Below are 24,068 nucleotides of genomic sequence, written 5' to 3' on the forward strand. Positions count from 1 at the left end.
CGCCGCGGCCGCCATCTTGCGCGTCGCACTCAGGGTCGGGGAGATGCCGGGCCAGAGCTCCCGCTCTGTCCCCGCCGTCCGATTTTCGTCGGGCTTAGCTGCGAAAGAAGGGGGATCGTCCCAGCTTCAAGTGGGTCAGCTTGTATTCGGTGTTGCTAGTGGATGGGCTCACTAGTCAGGATCGGATTACGGGCTCGGCCGGAGCTCGGGATTCCAGCCTCCTCACTCCATGAGCACCAGGCCACGCCCCCAAAAGACCTGTGGCTATAGCCCTCCCCGCCCCCTTAGCAACGCCTCTGCACACATGACAAACTAACTGGGAAAATAGCCGGTGTGGTTCTGGACGTCATGGTGAGGGTGAGGTGTCTTGCAGAAAGAGCGAAAAGCTAATTGGAGCAACAAACTGCACAAGGGGAACAAGTACCGTAAACAAAAATCTAGAATCACTGGAAGATTGGATGCTGTGACTAGGAATAATGTTAAGGCATCACGGTCATGAATCATTTCATTATAAACATTGAGGTAATCACCAGTGGCAACCTGAATAACTAAAGGCCCACACAACAAAGGCTCCAGTTGGCTCCTGGAGACGGCCATCATTCCCGCTTCCCTGGATGAGGCCATGGCTCCAGTTAAAATGTATCAAAAATAGTCTTGACTGATGCGGTAAACAGTTTTCAACTATAATGTGCAATAATACAGTTAGAACATTTCATAGCCAGCTACTTCATGTATAATGGTTATTTTAATAAAATGTGGGCCCTCTTGCATTGTTTTAATTTTCTTCTTTTTCCTTTCCTTATCCCCTTTTCTTCTTCTTTCTCTTCCTCCATTATTCCCCTCTTCCCCATGCTCCTTCTTCCCATCGGTTTCACCCACCCTTCCTTCCTTCCTTCCTTCCTTCCTTCCTTCCTTCCTTCCTTCCTTCCTTCCTTCCTTCCTTCCTTCCTTCCTTCCTTCCTTCCTTCCTTCCTTCCTTCCTTCCTTCCTTCCTTCCTTCCTTCCTTCCTTCCTTCCTTCCTTCCCTCCCTCCCTCCCTCCTTCCTTTTCTTCAATCTATTTTCCTTTCCTTCTACTTTCTTTTTTATTCCATTTGTCAATGTCTTCCTTCCCATCTTTTCTCCTATTCATCCCTTTTCTTCTTTCTCTTTCTTGCTTTTTTCAATTTCCCTTTCTTTTTTAATTTCTTCCAACTCTTTCCTGCTCTTTTCTCTTTTTATCACTTGCTACACAATACGAGCTCCATTACGTTCAACTCTCTTCTAGTCGCCCTTTATGGAACTGTCAAGAAGACAAAGTATTCGAAAATCTAACAAATGCAATTGGACTGTTTGACAAAAGACCAACCTTACCTCCTGTCTCTAGATATCATGTTCACAGCAATCATGGGTCAGCTAGCAAAGAATTCACATTCCTCCAACCCAGAAGAATATGAAGAGTACTTCCATGGAGTGCAATTGCTTTGTGCCAAGTTTCCGACTCATCAATAGAGAATATACTCTTATCTATATATCGTTTAGTGGATTTAGCGCTACTGTGAAGGGCCTCCAACCTTTCTTCTGTTCTCACAGTACTATGCCTAGAGAGGTGAATAGGATCAGTCGAGGCTGGTCTGTATTTCCTTGCTAAATCCATGCTTACTGTCGGTGCCAAGCATGGGTCCTCGATAGGGTTGTAATCGAGTCAGCAATGGCTGGGTTAAATGGCAAGACCATCTCTCTCTCTTCGGTCTCTTGTCAAAAATCCTGAGTTCATACTGCTGCACGTCTCCCTCTTTGCCAAAAAATCTGCTGCCTCATCTGGAAACAGAGACGTTTTTATGGGAGGGCAAAAGGGGCACTTGCCCAGGGCCCCCACCTTGGAGGGGGCCCCACAAGGCTGCCTGATTTAAAGAAGAAAGATTCCTTTGTTCACCAGACTTAAATAGCACACATCAGGATATTTTATGGCATGATGCTGAGGCTCTAAACCTATTGCCTGCCGGTTGTTGACAATTACATTCTGCCTGGATCAATTCATCATGTAATGCTTTCTGTGTTCGCTGTGGTATATATAGTTTGTGTGTTCCTTGCGGCACAACTCCTGTAGCATTCTTTCCTTCCTGTGGGAATTATGTGGATCATGCACAATAGCCAAATTTGAAATGCATATTGGTAAATAGAGTGCCACAATGGTTCAGAAGTTAGCTCAGTTTATTAAGCACTCATTGCAGAGATATGCGTTCCTATACATTAGAATAGCACATTCGTGTAAGGCTGGCTGAGCCTTTCCTATGTCTGAAGTTTATAAACCTGCTTGCATATGCACTTGGTCTTGCAGCCCAATAGGTGCTATTATCAGCAATGTACCTGCACCAGATAGGGGTGCTATCAGAAACACGCATGTCATCCTTATGGAAAAGGTCTACAAATTGGTTTGTTCAGTTGGGGTGTTGTAAAACCTAGGCAATCACCTCCAATGATTTGCATAAACTGTTAGTCCAAGAGAGGAATAAGTATCTGAATTTGAACCAAAGCATTCATGCTTGTATCCTGGCTTTGCCAGCAGACAATACAGTGATCCTGGTCAATCATCTAATATCCCGTACATTAATGTACTGTCTTCTGTGTGTCAAAACTGATATAATTTTGTTTCGTCTTCATTGTATATGTTGGCCTATGCCCAGTCGCTTTGCGAGGAAATCCGTATTGCAAGGTCGTGACCTTAAGTTAATCAAACCTCTATTTTAGGTTAGACCGCCATTTTGGTTTATCGTGCAAAGTCATCCTGCGGCCTAAAATGAACGACCTGTGTCCTCTTGTTTTCACTTTAACTTCTTCAACCTCTGTAGGCGAGTTAATGTCCAACCTGCCTGCAGGCTATATGTTAGGGTCATGTAGACCTTGTCCTTTCTTGACCTAGGGATCAGGGGATTACTTGAATCGGCGATGTTAACCTACAAGTATACAAGAACAACAATGCTATTTAAACATGACATGCAAAACATCTGTTTTACCTGAATTGAAGCAAATGTGTAAAGAGTGTAAAATCACATCCAGAGAATAATAGTACTTGTTAGTAAATGTATTAAGAAGTAAACCACATGCACGAGATATGTAAATTAGGAATGAACCTGACGCGAACCCTAGCCCAGTACATGATTAACTCGTAGGAGGCTGGACATCGTTACAAAGAAACTGTATAAATATGCTGATGTCCAGCTAGCAATTCTTGTTCACTGCTCACATTGAACCTGCTGGTGGTCTCTGTGAAGTACTGACGGCCAAATAGCTATTTGTGTACTTTATTTTGTAAACTGTTCAGTGTTGCAATAAAGATTCTGGGAATCTTTACAAGCCCGTGTTGGTGTATTTCTCTTTGCATGGTGTCGAAGCCTTGATATTGTATTTTCTGATTCCACATGTGAAGTTTGCCTCCTCGCATGCTGGTGGCATCGTTTAGCCTATTACTTGATCTTTCTTCTTATGTAGGCCATTTGAGTGGAAGGGGTGGTAAACGGAAGGGAGCGGACCAGATGGTTAAAGACTCACACAAGCATATTTTAAAGTCGGCTCGTTTGACACAAAAAAAAACGCTTTGCATTATTGTAAAAGTCAAAGGTTTTTCTGCACGTTTATAAATGACAATTTCACAAGCCTGTGTTTTGGAAGTATGTAAAGCTTTAAAATACAAAAGACCAACCCAGATTAAATCTGTTAAATCACACTGATTGGTATGCTGGTACTTATATACTTCTCTTGATGATGAGAGGATGAAGCTTGAATCATTCTGTAATACACCCTTCTATATTATTTTGTTTTAAAAAATGGTCATGCTTGGTAATGTGATACTTTCCAAGGTCGTTTTATAAAATGAGATTATTTAAGTTCATGGTAAGAACTGGTAACGAAAGTGTTCAAATGCAGAAATTGCAGAGTTGACACAAATCCCAGATTCACCCCTTAACCAGTGTGTGTAATGCTGGGCATCTCATTTAATCTTGTATTGCCTAGCCTCTCGAAATTGCCAGTCCCTAAACCTTTCAAAATTGTGAGCTCTTCAGAGATATTTCCTTCTCACGGTATGATCTTCAAAACAGCCTCACTCATGGTTTCACTGGGGAATACTGACTTCTAGAAGCCAAAACATACTTCGATGTGTCCCCGTTAAGCGGGAGAAACTCTTGGCCACTATGTTATGTTATGTTAAGTTGATTTATACCGCGCACTGTTACCATTTGCATGGTCTCCAGGTGCTCCTGTAACTCTGTAAGAAAGAGGGTGGGTGGGTTAGTGGAGGAAGAGGGGTAGGATAGAGCTTGTGCTCTTCTCTTGATGCTTGCAGAATCAGGAGAAACTGGTGTTTGTGTGGGTTGGCTTCCTAAGTGAATTTTGATTGTGCGCACTGGCTTGTTGTCACCGGAGGGGTAAGGCCCAGTTTCTGGGATTGTTTGTTGTGTGTGAATGTTCGTTATGTTGGAAGTATGCTGTGCGTTTTGTGTGTAGTTGGCTGGCCCTTAGGGAGTGTGTGGTACTTGGGAAGTATGCGGGAGGAGAGCAGGAGCACGGGTGGTTAGTTCATTGGCTATTGGCAACCCTCAAAGATGAATCTACATGCAATTCTTCAACGTGCACAACATTGCGTACCCTCATAAATTCTTCTATGTGCAATACATCGGCTACCCTCATAAATTCTTTTACGTGAAATACATTGGCTACCCTCATAAATTCTTCTGCATGCAATACATTGGCTTCCCTCATAAATTCTTCTGCATGCAATACATTGGCAACACTCATAAATTATTCTACTTACAATACATTGGCTAGCTTTGGAGTGCAGCAAGAATAGTGGCTATACTCTAACTAGGCACTAAATTCAATCAGTGGCTATGGACTAGATGTGTGCCTAGGTGTAGAGAAGTGGCTATCCTCTAGATATGCAACTAATTTCAATACAGTGGGGGTACTATAAACATGCCCGAACCTCAAAACGCCTAACTTCTGCTATGTAATTAACATTACCTAAAAGAAACAAATGTTGTCTCTTACACAAAGGCTAACTAAAAGAGTACAACAAGGTTCAACACAAAGGCAAGCTGAGGAGCACAGCAAGTACTACAGAATGGCTAACTAAAGAGCGCAGTGAGGTTCAGACAAGATGGCAACTTCAGAACACAGTGTAATGCAACACAATGGCTAACTAAAAGAGTGCAGCAAGGTACAACATTTGACTAACTAAAGAGTGCAGCAAGATTCAAACAAGATGGCAACTTCTGGGTACAGTGGCGTGCAACACAATGGCTGAGGAGTGCAGCAAGGCTCAACACAAAGGCTATCTAAGGAGCGCAGCAAGGTTTAACAAAATGGCTAACCAAGGAGCACAGCTAGATTCAACACAATGGCTAACTAAGGAGTGTAGCAAGGTTCAACATAGTGGCTAAGAAGGTTTAAACAAAAAGGTTTAAACAAGATGGCAGCTTCAGACCAGTGTAATAAAAACATTTGGCTAACTAAGGGGTGCAGCAAGATTTGAACAAGATGGCAAATTCAGAGCACTGTAATGCAAAACAATGACTAGACAATGAGTGACCCTTTGCATTTGCCCCATACCATAGACTGTGACTATTCTGTACCCATATATGCATTACCATACAATGTTACCTTTTACATGTTGGTATGAGTTCCTTGTTTTTCTGAATGTCCCTACTCCTTTGTTATCCTCACTCAGTCTACTACTGCTGCATTCTGTCTGAACAATGTATGCCACTATAGACCAGTTGTTATTACTGCTGTGTGCCATACTAACCGTAACCCAACAGGCTACAGCTACCGGCACTAATCTCATAGGCCAGCAGGCTCCAATCATGGCAAACAAATCATTCCCTGCAGAGGAGATCAAACCTACTTCTTTCCTGCCCCCACTTAAAATGGGCCTGTAATTACTGGACATTCATCCTACAAGATTTTTACCCACGCTACTTCTAGATACTAAACCTGACCAATTAAACCATCTGAAAATCCTGTCATCACCCTTCCTTACGAAATGAGGGTGAAACGACAAATGCCTCCATCAAATCCAATAGACCATGGGCCTCATTATAACCTTTGAGGAATGGGTTAACGTGCTCCGCTAATGGAGGTGGACCCATTAAACCCATTCCGCAAAATTATGAGGTCCCCTTGCGGGATCCGGTAAGGAAGCCTGGTAAAACCAGGCGTCGTTACCGGGTACCGCGAGGGGACCAGGGAGCTAACAATGGGCCGGTCGTAATCGGCCCGTTGTTAGCTCCCTGCACCCATTCCCATTGAGCCCTATGGGGCTCAAATGGGAATGGGGAAGGTCGGGGCCCGGGTTCCCTGTAGGGGGAATTACCGGGCCCTCCAAACACGGAATGGCCCGGTAATTCCCCATTCAGGGAACCCGGACCCGGTTTTGGTGGCAGCCATGCCACCAATAGCGGCATGGCTACCGCCAAAGCCGTAATGAGGGCCCATGTCCTTTATCCTCTAGTAACAATAGACTTCGTGCCAGAATACCACAACTCTATGAGCCTCTTACTAGTACCCCAGCCAATCCATGCCCTGTCAGTACGAAGAACATCCCCAATTCCAAAACTTACTCTAGAAAAAACAATGACCTCTAACGTTCAGAATTCTAACGTAAACAACCACAGGAAGGAAAAAGAAAGTCAGGGTAAACCTACTGACCATCAGACAACTAATAACACCACAAATATTAAGGTGCCTTAATGAACGCTAGATCCTTGATGGCACATGCTACTGAGATAGTGGACCTGATCTTAACAGATAACCTGCACTTCCTAGCTATTACTGAGTCATGGTTACATGCAGCCGCAGGCCCTGCCCTTTCTCTAGTAGTTCCTGACAACTACAACATTTTAAGAGTAGACCGAACCGACACTATAGGAGGGGGCATTGCCCTTATCGCTAAATCTAACCTAGCTATAAGAATAGTTCCCTCACCAGTCGTTAAATCCTGTGAACTCCTCACAGCCAAAGTACTATCTCTAACTCATGTACCTTAACTATCCACCTAGTGTACAGACCACCTGGACCTATTGGTACATTTGAGGAGGATATTTCGATAATATTATCTGACAAAATGAAAGATTCTTCTCAAATATTATTGTTGGGGGATTTTAACCTTGGCTTTAACGATCCTAATGACCAACAAGCTCTTGCATTGTCTAATGCACTCATGGAATTTGGACTTATCCAAAGAGTGACCCAGCCTACTCATGTAAAAGGTAGAATGTTAGGTTGGGTGGCTGACCTGAACTGTGAAACCTCAATCTCATCTATAACCCTCCCAAATTTGGACAGACCACTACTTGTTAGCATTCACCTTAGCAGCAAACAGCCTAGTGTCCAAAGTTAAGCTGATAGCACTGCCACTCCTCACTAGGAATAAAAGAAATATTACAGCGGATAAAATTCTACCTCACATTATCCCCTCCCTTAACTCAAGGCCGATCGTCTCTGATCCAGATACCTTAGTTGATGCTTACAATGACTCTATGACCAAAGCTCTAGACCTAATTGCCCCACTTAAATTGCGCAACAATAAACCGAGAGCTGGCCTGAACTCCTGGTTTACGCCACAACTAAAAGCCCTTAGAGCAGAAAAAAGAAAACTGGAAGTCGCCTGGCGACACCTTCCAACCGAGGGAAACAAAACAAATTTGATTGATATCTCTGCCACACACAGAAAAGAAATAATTTGCACCAAAAAAGTAACCTATAATGAGGGGATTAATGAAGCGAGCTCAAGCACCAAGGAATTATTTGTGATTTTAAGAGAAATTGAAGCCCCTATCCCTCCCACAAACAATTGTGTGAAGGATAACCTCTGGTGTTCTAATATTCAGAATGCCCTAACAAATGAAATGGCCTTACTACAAAATAAGATTGCCGACAAAAAAGTGAACCTGCTTAACGCATGTTAGAACGTCAGATCATTCTACAAAAATGCTGCAACAGCTGAGTTTTTCCAAAGTCTCTATCCTTGAAGTTGAAAAAATTATTTCATCCCTCAAACCCTCTAGATGTCAGGGTGACAGCTAATTAAAGATGCAGCCAGGGATCTGGCGCCATTCATCTCTAAATTAATTAATGCATCCTTTTCATCAGGCACTGTTCCAAGCAACCTAAAAGAGTCTTGGGTCTTACCCTTGCTTAAAAAACAAACTCTGGACCCCACCATTCCTACGAATTACAGGACGATTACAAAGGTACCTTTCTTACTTAATATATTAGATAAAGTAGCATATCTGCAGATACAGAATTATTTAGAAGCTAATTATCTCCTAAGTGTCCGCCAGTCGGGCTTCAGGCCACAACATGGCACAGAAACAGCACTAATCGATCTAAAGACTCAGATCGATGAACTTAAATACAAAGGGAAAACTGCCTTGCTACTCCTCCTTGACCTGTCTGCTGCTTTTGATCTGGTGGACCAGAAAGTAGTATGTAAACAACTGGCCTCAGCAGCTGACTTTTCCAAGGACGCGATCGCATGGATCCAGTCCTTTCTGAACAATAGGACCATGAGAGTCTTCGCCCCTTCAGCGGCTGCAGACCCTATCCCAATAACCTGTGGTGTACCACAAGGTTCCTGCATCTCACCAACAACGTACAATATATTCACAAAGCCTCTGTTTGACAAATTGAACAATCTGGGTGTATCTACACTAACTATGCAGATGACACCCAGATCCTCATACCTCTCCCTCTCCCTCTCTCGAATATGATAAGATCGTGGCCCTTGTGAACAAAATATACCTAATCATTCAGGCATGGATGGCAGCCCATGGCCTATACCTGAATGTTGATAAAACAGAGCTCCTGATACTTGGAACTATCCCCAACCTGAACAAACTTAGCACCAAACATGCCTTGTTCAATATTGACGGAAACACTATTAAAGTTGTAAAGGAGGTAAAAACCTTAGGTTTTTACCTCGATTCTGCCTTAAGCCTAAGTAAACAAGTTAATACTATGGCGTCGGCAACTGCCTACACTTGTAAGTTAATCAGGGCTTGCAGGCCTTTCTTATCCAAAGAAAGTTGCATCATCCTAGCAAACGCCCTTATCCTCTCGAAGTTGGATTACTGCAATGCCTTGTATTTAGGTGCGGGTAAGTACATTGTTAATCAAATCGAAATCTTACAGAACAACGCTCTTAGAACTGGATTAAGCATTCCAAACAGAGAGCACATCTCGGAGTTGAGGAAACAAAACAAATGGTTGTCCATCACTAACAGAATCCTGCTCAAAACGGCCTCCCTACCCTACAAATGCCTCAACGACGCTGCACAACAATACCTGGAGGAGAGAATAGTAAAAAAAACTACATCTTGCCCTACTAGAACAGTCAACTCCTTATGTCTGGTCATCCCCAGATTCAAATAAAAAAAATCTGGAGGAAGCAGCTTCCCAATTATGGCAGCACAGACCTGGAATGCACTCCCATATTCCCTTAGAGTGGACCAATCATTCCGGCATTGTATGCGTTATACTGTAAACTGGCTTAGAAATAATGACAAGTGAACCTTTGTCATTGTCTGCTTGCTTCTTGTACATACTACTGTTTTATGTAACATAGCTCTTATTCCTGTTTATCACCACTTTTTTTCTTATTGTGCGTACCACTGGTTTATGTCCATCTGTCCTTGTAATCCCATACACATCCTATTTGTACCATATGTATATCCTATTTTGTAATGCTCTGTAAACCTAAGCTTAAAGTATACTTGTAACCCTTTGCACCCAGATACCTTTGGGTTCAGTGCACCATACAAATAAAATAAACAAACAAAGAGTGCAGCAAGGTTCAATACAAAGGCTAACTAAGGAGCACAGCAAGCAAGATGGCAACTTCAGAACAGTGAAATGCAACAAAATAGCTAACTAAGGAGCTCAGCTAAGTTTACACATGATGGCAGCTTCAGGACAGTGTAATGCAACACAATGGCTAACTAAGGAGTGAAGCAAGTTTCACAACAAAGGGTAACTAAGGAGCGCAGCAAGGTTTAAACAAGACGCCAACTTCAGAGCAGTGTGATGCAACACAATGGCTAACTAAGGAGTGCAGCAAGGTTTTAACACAAAGGGTAACTAAGGAGCACAGCAAGGTTTAAACATCATGGCAACTTCAGAACAGTGCAATGCAAGACAATGGCTAACTAAGGAATGCAGCAAGGTTCCACACAAATAGTACAATCAGATGTTAGTATTGTTGTAGTGGCAGAGTTTCAAGAGTCCAGTGATGGCTGTGCTCCCAACACCTACCTGGTTGCAGCAGTAGTGTGTTTTGTCATCCGTCCCTCACGAACAGGGACAACAGGGGATGGGAACTCCCCAAGGGAGCTGCCCTTTGCCTTTGGCCCATCACCGGCTGCCTGGACAAGGCTGCCCAGGTAACGCCTCTGAAATGGAACTCTTCTGGTTACTTGGGAAGCCCTCGGACCAACCAGGGCTGAAAGGACGGGCAGAGGATAGGCAGGCGGTGGGATTGGGTCAGAGTGTAGGAGGCAGATGGGATGAAGAGCTAGAGGAGGGATGGAAACCTAAGAGCGGGCCGAAATGAAGCAAAAAAAACAGGTGCTGCTTACCCTGCAAGTGTGTTCACGGCTGGATGACTGCAGAAATAGGCACAGAGACATGGCCACCACAGGCCCTGCCATCAGCATCGAGCCTTCAATCACCATTCTCTTCAATGGTATGAGGCCTGAGGCTTGAAGCATATGGATGTCGCTATCACTACTGGTTTTTGCGGGCGCGGTGGGGCCTTATGTACTCGCCATCAATGTCAAAGCCTTTGAAAACATATCCAGCAATTGCAATCTACATTTTCCCCACTTACTCATGAATAACGCCACCATGGGACATCCCACCTTTTTGGATGAGGAGTCAGAAGACGTCATCGCCTCCTCCCACCATGAATGGTGCTTTAGTTTCTTTTTGGGTGCCGAGGAAGATGAAGAGTGGCAGGAGGGTCATCTAGAGTGAGACCTCGAGTGGTGCTTTTTTGTGATTTTTCTTTCTCCCCTCACAAGCCTCAGAGGACTCCTTGTCGTGCGTGGGAAGCTCTGAAACCCTTCCGTCCTCCGACGAGGAGATTCTGGAGGGGGTCGCTCTCTAGACTCCAGAGGGAGCCAAGTGGCAATTAAGCTGCTTGTTCGCAGAGAGCTTTGGGGTTCATTGCCTGGCAGGAGCTGCACTCCAATACATTGTGCTCCATACCCAAACACCACACGCAGATTCTGTGGGGCTATGTAATTGACATGTTTAATGTGCAGTCACTGCAGTGCTTGCGCACCGACTCTTTCAACAAACCTGACATGTTGTTTCTTCGTGAAGAAGAAGTGATGCAGAGAAACATTTCTTTGAGGAGAGTGTGTGCCCAATGCAGCGTGCTGAGTGTGAGGAAAAAAGGGACTGAGCCTTCTGAAAAAAACCTTTCAGATGACAGCTGCACCGGCCAGGAGGAATCTGAAGATGAGGAATCTGTGGGAGGCTGCTATCCATTAAATGTGGCACTTCTGAAGGAAGCCTAATGTATAGGCCGGCCAATGGTTCACAGTGCAATAAAATCGATTCATGTCAGTTATTACGTCTAGGGCACACACTCAGGCTGTCACAATTAAGAGTCCTGGGATAGCAGAGGAGCTGGGAGCAATAGTCAGAGTTTAGGAGGGGGTATTTCCAGAGCAGGAGAGTTAGTGGGATCAGTGAACGATGACATGCTCTTTGAAGAGCAGGGTTATCTGGTCCATACTGAAGTGTGGGGAGCATGGGGGTTCAGACGGAGGTGAACTTTGCCCTATATTCTGGGAGCATCAACATGGGTGCTGTCTTGGTCTACAAGAGATTCTGTTTCCTACTACGAGCAAGACATATCCACAGAAAAATGAACCAAGCCTAGCAACTCATTTGTAATGAAACACACCTGAAAACACAAGCTGCCGAATGGAAATGACATTGGATCATAATAATTCTTGGCTTGCAATCGCCATAGCTCTTGGGTTCCAGTCATGATAGGATCTTTACTTTCCATAGCACTAGCACGTGACAATCAGGATAGCTCTAGGATTTTTCATTCCTCAATGGTTTGATTTTAACATTTGACCTAAAGGTGAACATATTTCTGTCTTTTGGAAAAAATACTGAGGCGTCCTTTCTCCTAAAATTGTATCCATGACATCCTAGCACTCACTTGTAAATCCCGAGCTTGAGACAGCTTTATTCCCCGCTCCTGCCAGGCCTGGACCAGATCCGACCAGGCTTCCTCCAGTGCCATGAGAGATTGGTGAATGTCTGGTGTGGCGTAGTGGCCACCACTGGCAAGCTTTTGCCCGGAGCTCTTGAGTGAGGCAAATCTTTCTCCCCAGGATTCAATCTCAGCCTGAAACAAGGTTACAGATAAAATGTCAATTACACTTGCCCTGTGTACTTAAGAAGCACCTATCCCTGTTCTACTTAACAGGTATTATTATATACCATAGTGTCTTTTATATGTCAATATTTCTGATTGACACATTATTTTTTTTTAATTTTTTATTGCATTTGGTTTCATCAAACCTTTATAATTTTTAGACAGTAAGAAATACAACAAAGAAAATAGATCAATTCATAGTAAAACTTCAAAGAAAAAAACAGTGAAAAAAGAAAATACAATTTAAGGATGTTCTTGAATTTTTGGGGCAATCATTAAGTGATCTCTCACTAATTACAGTTTTGTCAGCAATTGTAAGAAAGGTAAAGGGTATTGCAGTTATTAATTTAGGATTACGGTATACTGATTACTACAAATACCCTGCTACGCTGCGCACCTGCGTGAAGGTGTTGGTATGCCAGGTGCAGGGAGTGGGCATGCTGGAGATATTGATGAATTTAGTTTGATGTTACAAGAATAATAATGACCAGGAGCAGAGCCAAGGCAGGACACAGCTGTTAAAAGATATTTGTTTAACCAGGGGCACCAGGCAAGTAAAACTCACCCGAATTATCTTGAACTAACATGAGCTGTAATAACACAGTTATTTGCTACGAGGTCATTAAAGTCACAGAATGTGCTATACAGAAAGCATTGATTACTAATAACATTATTTATTTACAACATATGCCCACCTCATTAATTTTTGCTTGGTTTTTAGATACATAACAGAGCATAAACTAATTAGTCATACTGCTGAAATAATTGTCTAAAACACATTTTAAAGTAGTGCGGGCATAACAACAACTTACACTCAAATATGTAATTTTTATAGCAAATGTAATTTTGAAAAAAAAATTGTGCTATCTGGGTTCCAGAACGTGGCTCCCCACCTGAGCTATTTGGTGAGATGTTGGGGGTGGAGCCACAACTGCAAGGCTTTCAATCAGAGAAGAATGGCTTTGCCACTGGGACTAAAAGCTCTGTGAGCATCTTCCCTGTCATCAATGTGGGAGGCTAAAGCAAGAGGTAATTATATCATACAACGTACGTAGCGTGGTGGCGTGGTGAATGTAGTAAGACATACACATGCAACTACGTCACCATAGTCGAACCCTTCCATAACCACGCGCCACCAAACCCCGTCCATCACCACCTTCCGAAATCCTGATGCCCATGCATCATCGCCCACCGTAAAACAGTCAATAGTACAAACAGCTCAGTGCGCAGGACGTTGGGTGCTGGTGGAAGGAGTCATAGGGAGGATGAATAGGATGCACTTGGCTTGAGTGTTATCAGTCAAGGTGTAAGGAAGGAATTCAACTCTAGGACTTCCCTGAAATGACCACTTCATCACTCTTCATCGTCCCATTCCTGAAATACAATCAGAATGAGCAAAGAAAGAGTAGAACGTGGAATAATTAGGATACATTGTACATAGTCCAGGCACTGTTCCACCATCTCTTTCACTAGTTCCATTCCTGCTATATTTCAGGACTTGGGTGGGTAAGACTCTGAGTAATGCAGATAACAAGTAGGTAAGCCAGGCTTTACCCATCTTTCTTCCTAGACCCATTTCTACTATAGGTCAGAACACAGGTGTATAAGGCACTGAGTAATGGAGATTACTGGTAAGTAATCAAGCATTACCTAACTCTCTTCCTTGTCCTAGTCCTACTATATTGCAGGACTCCTGTTAGTAAATTCTGAGTAAAATAGATTACCAGTAAGTAATCCATGTATTACCGGTATGCTGTCTTTATAACGAAAATGTTATGTAGAAATGCACATATAACAAACATTTTATAACGAAAAACATAAGAAAAATGTACGTGGGGGTGGGGTAAAGGGTTAAATCTTGTGGGTAAACAGTTGAGGTGGGTTTTTAGTGATGGGAAACAGGTTTTTTGGGGGGACCTCCCCGCAAAAAAGAAAAAAAATAATTATTCGTTATGTTTTGTCGTAAAATTTTCAGTATATGTGCAGTCTACAGAAAATATGTCATTATAAAGACGTGTAACCGGCATTACCAATCCCTCTTCCTTGTCCTAGTCCTACTAGAATTCCAGATTTGGGTGGGTAAGGCTGAGAGTAATGAAGATTACCACTAAGTAATCCAGGTATTACCCATCTCTCTTTCTGGTCCAAGTCCTACTATATATCAGGACTTGTGTGACTAACGCTCAGAGGAATGAAGATTACCGGTATGTAGTCTAGGCATTAGCAGTCTCTCTTCCTTAGTCCTGCTATATTTCTGACTCCTATGAGTAAGGCTCTGAGTAATGAAGATTACTGGTAAGTAATCCAGGCATTAACCAACTCACTTCCTTGTTCCAGTCCTACTATATTTCAGGATTTAGGAGGGAGTAAGGTGTTCAGTGATGAAGATTACCGGCTAGCAACATGGGAATTAACAGATGTATAGTAATAGCTTGAAGCAATATCCCTCCCGGGGCCTTACGCAGCACTTGCACTGTAGGGGCCCCTCGCCCCACTCACATGCTTCTTCCTGTCCAACTATCCACTGCTGCATCAAGAGGCTGAGGGGTTAGCAGACCTTGCCGCCAAAAGGCGACAAGCAGCCACGTTTATGAGGCGCAAGCATCTGTGTGTTCTTAATGTTTCCCAATTTTCCATTCAATTCTTTCTTCCATTTCCTTTATCCCATCTTTTCTTTTTCTGTATTGGAGATCAGTGCAGTGGTGAACATGGTCTGGGGCTGCCAGCGATGAGTGAACATGTGGCGGGATTGCAATCTGTGCTGGCAACAAGGGCATACAATCTGAGTCTATTTCTCATAATACCACACAATCAATTACATCATATGCCACCATTTCCATTCCCTCGATCCCCTTATAGAACTACTTTTCAGTCTGTTATAGGAAATCACTGGGAAATCTTGATTTGTTTCATTCTCATGTAATCTACTCTCTCATAGCACATTGCCTTAGAATGACGAGAGTTTATGCAGGTGGCAGATCTAGTGCGCCACTGCAGATTGGTCCTTTCGGTAGTCGGTTCACAGATGTCACCTATCTATTTCCTGAAACTGGGCACCAACTAGGTTTATTTGCCGAAGAGCAATTGACCAGGCAATCTTTCAAATGAGTAACCGGCGAGGGTCAATGAGCTTGTAAAAAGCAAGCTCATTGGCCCTCGCCCTGGCCTTACCTGCCCGACAAGGTTCCAAGCCCTGCCGCATCCCAGAGTTCTCTCCACGAGTGGCCACCATGGATAGGGAGAGGGACTACGTGTAGTCCCTTCGCCCCTTCCATGGCAGCCATTTTTATTGTTTTCTTTTTTTTAACTTTTGTTTTAATTGCCGCCATGGACAGGGAGAAGGGACTACACGTAGTCCCTTCTTCCCGACTCTTGGCGGCCATTTTATTGCTCTTTTTTATCGAGTCCAGAAATGGTCTCAGTGCCATTTCTCGGCTCGAGAAAAATTGCAATTAGTACCCTGGTACAACGTGCCGGGGTACTAATGGCAATATGACCCTCGTAGGGGGGGCATTACCTTTTAGGTAATGCCCATAGGGTCTATTAAAGCCCTCACTTTGCTCGTCTTCTAACTATGGCCCTGGGGGCATTACCTAAGCGGTAATGCCCCCCGTCCACGGCTCATATTGCCTAACTAGTATTGAAACAACACTTCGGTGAGTGAGCGTGAAACCTTACCCTTTCTCCCAGATTTACAGATGGGGTAGATTCCCTAGTCTTAAAGTACAGTGACCGACGTTTAGGGCGGTCCGCTACTTCAAGCTATGCTCTCCTACCGACATGGGTTTCCGATTTCATCTAGTTCATCGCCAAGGAGAATGAGCTTGTTATTTCCATTTGCCATTCAACTATCCATTTGCAATAGCTCCTTAGTGGGAGGCGAAGTGGGGGGGGGGAATCCCCCACAGGCTTTAAGTAGGGACCTTTACTAGTGTACACTCAGGTACACATCGCTCAAGTACACAAATATTCTTGAAACAAATACTGTTAACTGCTGCCCACTGGATTTCTGTAGCACGTGCTTATTCTTAACCTTTTGCTAAGAATCTTTACTTTCCGTTGCTGAAACAAATCCACCTACATCAACACATGCAAAGTTATTGCACGTCCTTTGGTGCCATATCTCAAATGTAGAGATTTGTGGGCGAGGGTTCAAGCAGAAGTTTGAAGACAGAGGGTTTGCGAGTCTTGGGATGTCTTGAGAGCTATCCACAGATCAGCAGTGTGGCTTGCCTCACCGCTTTGCACACCCATGGGTGTGGCCTTGCGATGAACTCTGCTATGCAGAAGCTACATCTCTGGGTGACACTCCGAGAAATGTGTTCTGTTCTAACTTACATACGCAAACAACCTCACAATGGGATTCTCAACATACGGACCAGTTCTGGGAAGCTGTGGCACATTTTTGGAGATGTGAACGTGGGGTCATCTTAATGCCTTTCATAAGAACACTATAGAGTGCATATGTTCTAGGACACCATAGCTTATAATGAGCGCTAGTGAGGTTGACAAATACCAACGAGAAGTGCATAGCATTGTTTGATCAAAATACATTACTCCTCGGTAATTTACTTAGAATTACTTAATTGCGAAGTAACTATATCTACATATATATGTTTTTAAGGACTGGAGGCTGGGGAGGTTGGGGGTAGGGGTGATGGCAGGGCGTGGGGGAGATCCCCCATTTAGACAAAAAACGAAAACAAAAATCGAAGTCATTTTGCCACAGTAAATTACCACAGAGTAATATCCTTTGATAAAGCCACGCAGAAGTCTCTCAAGATTTTTGTAATCTAAAGTGTAATAGTCTCCTGCATGAGCTTTTCAAAAACAATAGCCAAACCTATTACAGGGGAGATTCTAGAACGAATGACCTATGCCCACCTGAGCTAAAGAGTCTCTTTGGAGAGCTCCCTGATGCGGATTCTGAGTTGCCCTGAATTGCTTAACTTGTCATGAAGAACACAACATTTAACTTTATGGCCTCGTTACAGGTGTGGCAGTCTTTCACTTATTACTTTCAAATTGCTCAATGTAATGACCTTCTATATTATTATTAACTTTCAGTCAGTTTTAACAGCACCATGTATTCCAGTGTTGCCACAGTAAAAGCCATTGTTGGGCTGGCATCTACACTGTGTCCAGAAAATTGGGATGCTAGTCTAAATCGAGAAAAGCCAGTGTTGAGACTGTAACATACATTATCAAACCAGCATTGAGATGCTTTTAGAATTTGGGTGAGGGGATCGGTCATGTTTTTTTCTGGGGGGTTAAGGGGAAAAATTAGACACATCTACTCTAACCCCAGAAATGGTTCTGCCAGTCCCAACAAACAATGCAATGCACCTGTATTGACTGAACTGAAGCACATTGTGAAGCTGGCACATGAATGTTATTCAGAGCGGCCTAATTTCACTTCACGTTGGCTCCTGAATTGCCCCAATGTTGCTCATTCCCTCAAAAAACTGCCCTGTGTTACATCACACTGCACGCTGAGTGCCTCAGTAGACCGCACATTCCCACAGAACTGGCCATTTCACTCCCCATTTCCCCAGAATCGCTCATGGCCCTCAATGGTCATAGGACTATCCTATGACTTCCTGAATTGCCCCATTTCACCCACTGCCCCACACCGTATTTCACTGCCTTTTGAAATGCCCCATTGTTCGCAGAACTGTCTCATGTCACATCCCATTGCCAAAAGCTCTACCATATGCTATGCCCATTGCCCCCAGAACTTCTCATTGTTATGCCCTATTGCCTCTGATAACTAGCCAATGACACTTATTTCTCCAAGAACTTCTGAATGCAACATCCACTGTCTCAGTATTGTCACAGTTATGACTCCCAGAGCTGCTCATTCCATTTACGTTCCCTCCGCAACCAATATGCACAATAGCCCGCAAGACACAGACATATGCGCGCGCATGCGCGCGCGCACACACACACACACACACACAAACACACACACACACACTCACACACATTAGTATTTATACCTGCTATCCTTATCAGCAGCCTAGTCCCCAACCACATCAGCTCTTGTTGCTAAGCTTCAGTGACAAATGCAAACAGGAAAGTGGGTGAGAGGTGCCAAACACATTTGAGATGTGGGTCCTATGGGCAAGCCCCATTGTGCCTTCACGCACGAATTGAGAGCTGCCAACCTCTCCACTTTGCAAGCCTGACAGCTATTCCATTCAGCAGCTGTTTGAATGATGGAGCATTTTTAGCCTCATTCCAAATACTGCGGTGCAGTAAAAACCAACGGTAAATTAGCAGTAACTCCGTTACCACAGCTTTACCGCACTGATGTAGTAAAAGTTTGGCAGTAAACTGGAGGATTCACCTCCAGAAAAAAGCTGTTAAGAGTTAAATCTGCTACTTTCCAACCAAAAATCTGCAAAATCGGCAGAATTACCGGCGGCGGTAATTCAGCCAAAGTCCCCATGGAGTCCTACTGACTCCAATTAATGGGGATTAACACCACCTACTGCCACGTGTAATCCAGCGGTAATTCCACCAGATTAAGTGACAGTAATGGTAAATCTGTTTGGTGGTTTGTCGGAGTGATTTACCACCAAGATACCACCAAACATGTAATGAGGCTGTTTGTCTTTCCCCCTTGACACCTCCATAATGGGCAGAGGGATATTGACCCACCATTTATTATGAATGGGCCTCTACTAGAAGACATCTACTTTACTGCTGCTGATGGTGAGTGGCTAGAGTGATGAGGCTCTTGTGGTGAAGGTTGGGGTGATCAAGTGATGTAGAGCCTGGGAGGGGAATGGGTTGGATCTCCTGGTCCACCCCACCACAGCTCAGCTGCATTGTAGTGGTTTGCTTGTCACTAGGGCCATGCCTGCAGTACTAGCCATTCAAGAAAATATTACGGCCTAAACATAGTGATGGAAATCACTATTTCTCTCTAGTTATATGACCCACCAAAAAAGTATGTTGTCAGCTAAGTGTAAAGTAGAGAACAGATACTAGTCCCCAACGACTTGGGCAAAATGGTACCGCAGGAAGTGAGATAGAGCAGAGTTGGAAGAGTGAGTTTCAACGTATAAGAAAGTTCTACCTTGTTGACTGCCGGTACTTGTATGTAGGGTTTTATACCGTGCAAACCTAGTTAGCAAGCAACAGAGCTCTGCACAGTTTGTTGATGGCAACATAGTAGGTAGGGTAAGCATGATATGTACCAGACATGTGGGCAGTGTGTGCTCTGGGGAAGCAAGCAGCCTAGGTAAGTTCTTGAGTTCCTTCTTGCACTGCAAGAGCGTTGGCACGGTCCGGATTGCCACTGGGTTGGTGCTCTAGTAGGCATGGGCGTAGTAGGAGAAGGCCCATTTCCATTGCTTGACAGTTCTGTCTCCATAGTGAGCAGGGAGAGACCCCCATCTCCCACAAAGCTGCTTGCTCCTGCACATGCAGAGTATATGGATTCGAGCTGTCAACCAGCTTACACGAAGGCTCGGCCGATGGTTCGAGGCCGCCAGAGGCAGGGCCTCCAAACTGGCTGGGATGCTACACACATATGAGGGATGGACCCAAAGCCAAATGTCCAAAATAAGCACACCTCAGGGTAGTGAAGAGAGGGCACTTCCCGGGGCGGGACCACGCTTATATAATAGATGTCTGTTGAAGTCGAGAGCGAGTGAAGATGCAGAGTGAAGGCAGCATGGAGACGGAAGAAGCTAGAGAGGACAGGAGGCGGCTCTTGTGGAAAATGCTAGACAGTGGAGGAGTTGAAGCGTAAGAAGAGTAGATTGAAGAAATGAGGATAGGGAGAAGGAGGGGTGAGACAGGAAAATGTGGAAAAACAGGACAATCTAGGGATGCAGGAAGAGGAGGCAGTAAGACAAGAAGAGAAAGTGGTTTATGAGAAGGTGACAACTAAAGAAGGAAAAGCGAGGATGTGTAGGGAGAAGTCAGGAAAGTGAAGGAACAACAGGAAGTGGAGGAGAACATACGCGTGGGATATAAGGAGACAGGTAGAGAACCTCGGAGCAGAGTAACATCAGGGGAAGAGAGGAGAAGAAATGCAGAGAGCCAGCTGAGGCGGAGGAGAAGAAACAGAGGATTAGGAAGGAGAAATTAGACTGCCAGGCACTCCATCTATCTAGCGAGTTAGAGGGGAGGAAGTATGAACATGTCATGAAATGTTAATTAGGCATCAGGAGGGATAGGTGAAGAACAGAATTATAAGAGGAGGAGAGAATAAGAGAGAAATCTCCTGCAGGAATGCAAATATTCCTATTGGTAGATAACAGTGGGGTACAGAAAGGTCCCCAGACAGAGACTTTTTTACTACGCCCAGAAGATACCCCAACTGAAGTGGTCCAGTCCTTGGTGGAAAATCTGGTTGATGAGCAGGAGGAAATATCATCCCTCGGTCCAGCTGCTGCCCAGGCACATGGATTGGGCATACCTTAACCACGTCAGCAGAAACCAAAGAGAAACCAGGACGAGAAGTCTAAGAATGATGTCTACAAAACCCATGAATCCCAAAAGGAGGGCAGGAAACACGCGTACCTCCTCAGAGTGTGGCTAATTGTATTTTGTATTTATATTTTTATTGTTTTATATAGTACCTTAATCCAAGGCGCTTTACAGTTAACAACATGTAATACATAAAACCAGGGCTTTAAGTGGGGTAAGAAATCGAGGGGGGGGGGCATTTGGGGGCGTGGCTTGTGGGAGGGGCGTGGCCTAAAAACTAGGCAAACCGTAGGGTATGCACACAAATATATATAAATGTTATATATGTGTGTGCGTACCTTACTATGGTGTGTGTACTGTGCAAGCCATCTTTTCTAAACATAGAAATATGTTACATAGTTCTACGTTTATAAAAGAATGTACGCACACACATATATAACATTTATATATATATGTGTGCATACCCTACGGTTTGCCTAGTTTTCAGGCCATCTTTTTTAAACATTTCAGGTTTATAAAAGATGGCTTTGAAAGTACACAATTCAAGCCATCTTTTATAAAGCTTTGACTACTGACAAAATTGTCCGTCGGCAAAGCTTTATAAAAGATGGCTTGAAATGTGTACTTTCAAAGCCATCTTTTATAAACCTCGAAATATGTCGAGGAATCCCCAGGTTCGCCGAAGGGTTAAAGACGCCTCGGCGACCTGGGGAAACAAAGGGACAGTAACTGCCTCTGGTGACCTCTCGCGCGAGGGGTCACCAGATGCAGTTACTGTGGCTGACGGAAGTGGAAGCCAGGCACAGCGTCGCTGTGGTTGGCTGCCACTTCTTTCAGATCGCCTGACTTCATGGCAGGCGCCTCTCCCGTCGCGGCCGCAGCCGCGACGGGATAATGCATCCTGCCAATGTTGCGGGTGGTGGGACGGGGACACGGCAGGGCCCCGGCTCAGCACCACTTTTTGGAGACTGCCGGGGCCCGGCCCCTGCAGGCCCCGGCCCACTTTAAGCACTGCATAAAACATGGAACAGTAGAAGCAAAAAATTGTCAGGAATCCAGAAGAAAACCTCAGAATCTGCTGCCCTTGCAAACCCTCTATAACGTCCGATACAAAGCCCCTAGTGTACACAGGCTATGCATTCTTCACTCCCAGGGTAAGGAGAATGGGACAAAATAACAAACCAGAATCCTGCATCTGACTTCTCTTGGAAACAAGATCTGCAACTCGATAGTACATGCAATTACTTAACTTACTTCCTGCACCTTTCCCAGGTGAAGTTTCCTCCCACCCACCTAAGTTTCAAACATACCTGAGAACCTCTGCTAACTGCTCAGAGGTAATGAATTATCCAGCCTTTTCGCACTCTCATAAGGAGATTGCGGTGGACTTTTATTTACAAGAAAATATTTGCACTAAAATGTTTCTTTTCTTTTAAAAACGTCTTCTTGCATCCGCAGCTGCCGTTCACAACGTTTACTAAAGGAGTTTGTTTCTTTTGAAAACCCCAGCTCCAATGAAAAAGTAACTTAACTCCTAACTAATTTATCTAATTAAAGATATGCTTCTTAATACTTAGTATATTTAGCATTGAACAAGCTGCTAAAGTCCCTACTGCCGCATAATGTGCGCCTTTGCAGGATTTCTTTTCTGAAACGTGTGCACTCACGAGCTGTGTTTGGTTCTTGTTAGACCTTCCTTTATGTCGTGCATGCATAACACGTTGTGCAGCTCCTCCTACGGTAAACGAATGCTTCAAACTCGCGCTAGTGCGCCGATGCTTCCAGGGACCGCGCACTGTGGTTTTACACTATAGCAGGGAATGCCGCTCAGCTTTTCTGTGAAACCTCGTTAAGGATTTCCCAAAGCTAGTTGCTTGCTGCTTCTCCCTCGCCACTGTTAGGCCGCTGAGGCCTAAGGAAAAGGATGCGACACCGCAGGCTTTTCGAAACGTCTTCTTTATTCAAACAATAACTACTTACTGCCCTTCCCAAACCAACTCCTCCCCTTTCTTCTCCCTCTCTCCCACGTGAGCTGTCTGTCCCTTAAAGGGACCGAAACCAGTAACATCACCCCCGGACAGATGTTCAAACGTCCGGCTTAACATTCTTCTACGAGGCGAGGTGGTCTCCTAATCGTGCGTTGGGGACACGTACTTCTTTCACTGGGCATGGCCGCTCCTGTCACCTCGACTGGTTCTGACACCCAGTGGCGAGCTCCGTCGGGGGGAACCCACGGGTCATCCCGTGGCTCCCTTTGCTCAGGATCTGGTTCAGGGGGAGGTAGTTAACAGTCCTCCCTTTTAATGAGATGCTTGAATTGTGAACTATTCCTTGTGACTTTGCGATCCGCATTTTGGGCAGTCACCATGGTGCCTTTGATGGCAACGTTATTCAGCGGCATATGCTCGTATCGTGCATCAGTTTTCTTTGTCATTGCTTGTTGAATGAGAACCTCGTCTCCCACCTGGAAGTCTTTGGGCACTGATCTTCTTTTCAGGTCTGTGTCCATCCTTGCCTGTTCTTTCCTTCCGGGGTCTCTTCTTACAATCTCTGCGTCTCCTTCTTCATGGGAGCTCGGATGTCTCACAATGCGGGTGTGAACTTCATATCGCACCATTAGTTCTGCTGGCGTCTTGTTGGTGTATTCCGGTAGTCTCGTAATAATCTGCATAGACCTTGGTGGGGGATGGTGCCGTCTATGCAGGCCCTCTGGATCGTCTTTTTGATGGAGGCCATAAATCGTTCGGCCATTCCATTGGCTTGTGGCCATCTGGGGGTGATCTTTTAATGGGTGAAGCCCATGTGTTTGGCAAAGGCTGCAAACTCTTGGCCATTGAATGGGGGCCCATTGTCTGATTTGATTGTCTTGGGGATGCCCCACTCATTGAGTACTTCATTGAACGTTGCTGCCACCTGGGCGTATGCGGTAGTTGCCATCTTCTTGACAATGGGGAATCTCAAATATTTGTCGATGAACAACAAAAGATATTATCCCCACTCCATCGGACCATAACAGTCGACCGCTACTCTATCCCATGGTCGGTCTGGGATGCGCGCCGGTTGTAGTGGGATTGGGGCTTCCACCCTCGCTGTGCACTGACATGGTAGACAATTTATGACCCTGCTGTCAACCAACAAGTCCATGAAGGGGAACCAAACGTGGCACCGCAGCTGTCTTTTTGTATTAT

The 24,068-nt window shown here is 44.5% G+C and overlaps 1 protein-coding gene across 3 annotated transcripts in view; it reads right to left on the reverse strand.

The window, feature by feature from the left end:
- The window catches only part of SPTBN5 (spectrin beta, non-erythrocytic 5), a 1,050,196-nt gene that overhangs the window by 251,171 nt on the left and 774,957 nt on the right, over positions 1-24,068 (reverse strand). For all 3 annotated transcript variants that reach the window (XR_011283950.1, XM_069638812.1, XM_069638811.1), the window contains exon 42: positions 12,217-12,405. Coding sequence is in view for 2 of the 3 variants with exons in the window: in XM_069638812.1 (XP_069494913.1) it covers positions 12,217-12,405 (189 nt within the window). In the remaining variant the exon portion in view is untranslated. The remainder of the gene's footprint in view (positions 1-12,216; positions 12,406-24,068) is intronic.

The sequence above is a fragment of the Ambystoma mexicanum genome, chromosome 14, assembly GCF_040938575.1.
Source record: "Ambystoma mexicanum isolate Mex_15411 chromosome 14, UKY_AmexF1_1, whole genome shotgun sequence".
NCBI classification, from domain to species: Eukaryota; Metazoa; Chordata; class Amphibia; order Caudata; family Ambystomatidae; genus Ambystoma; species Ambystoma mexicanum.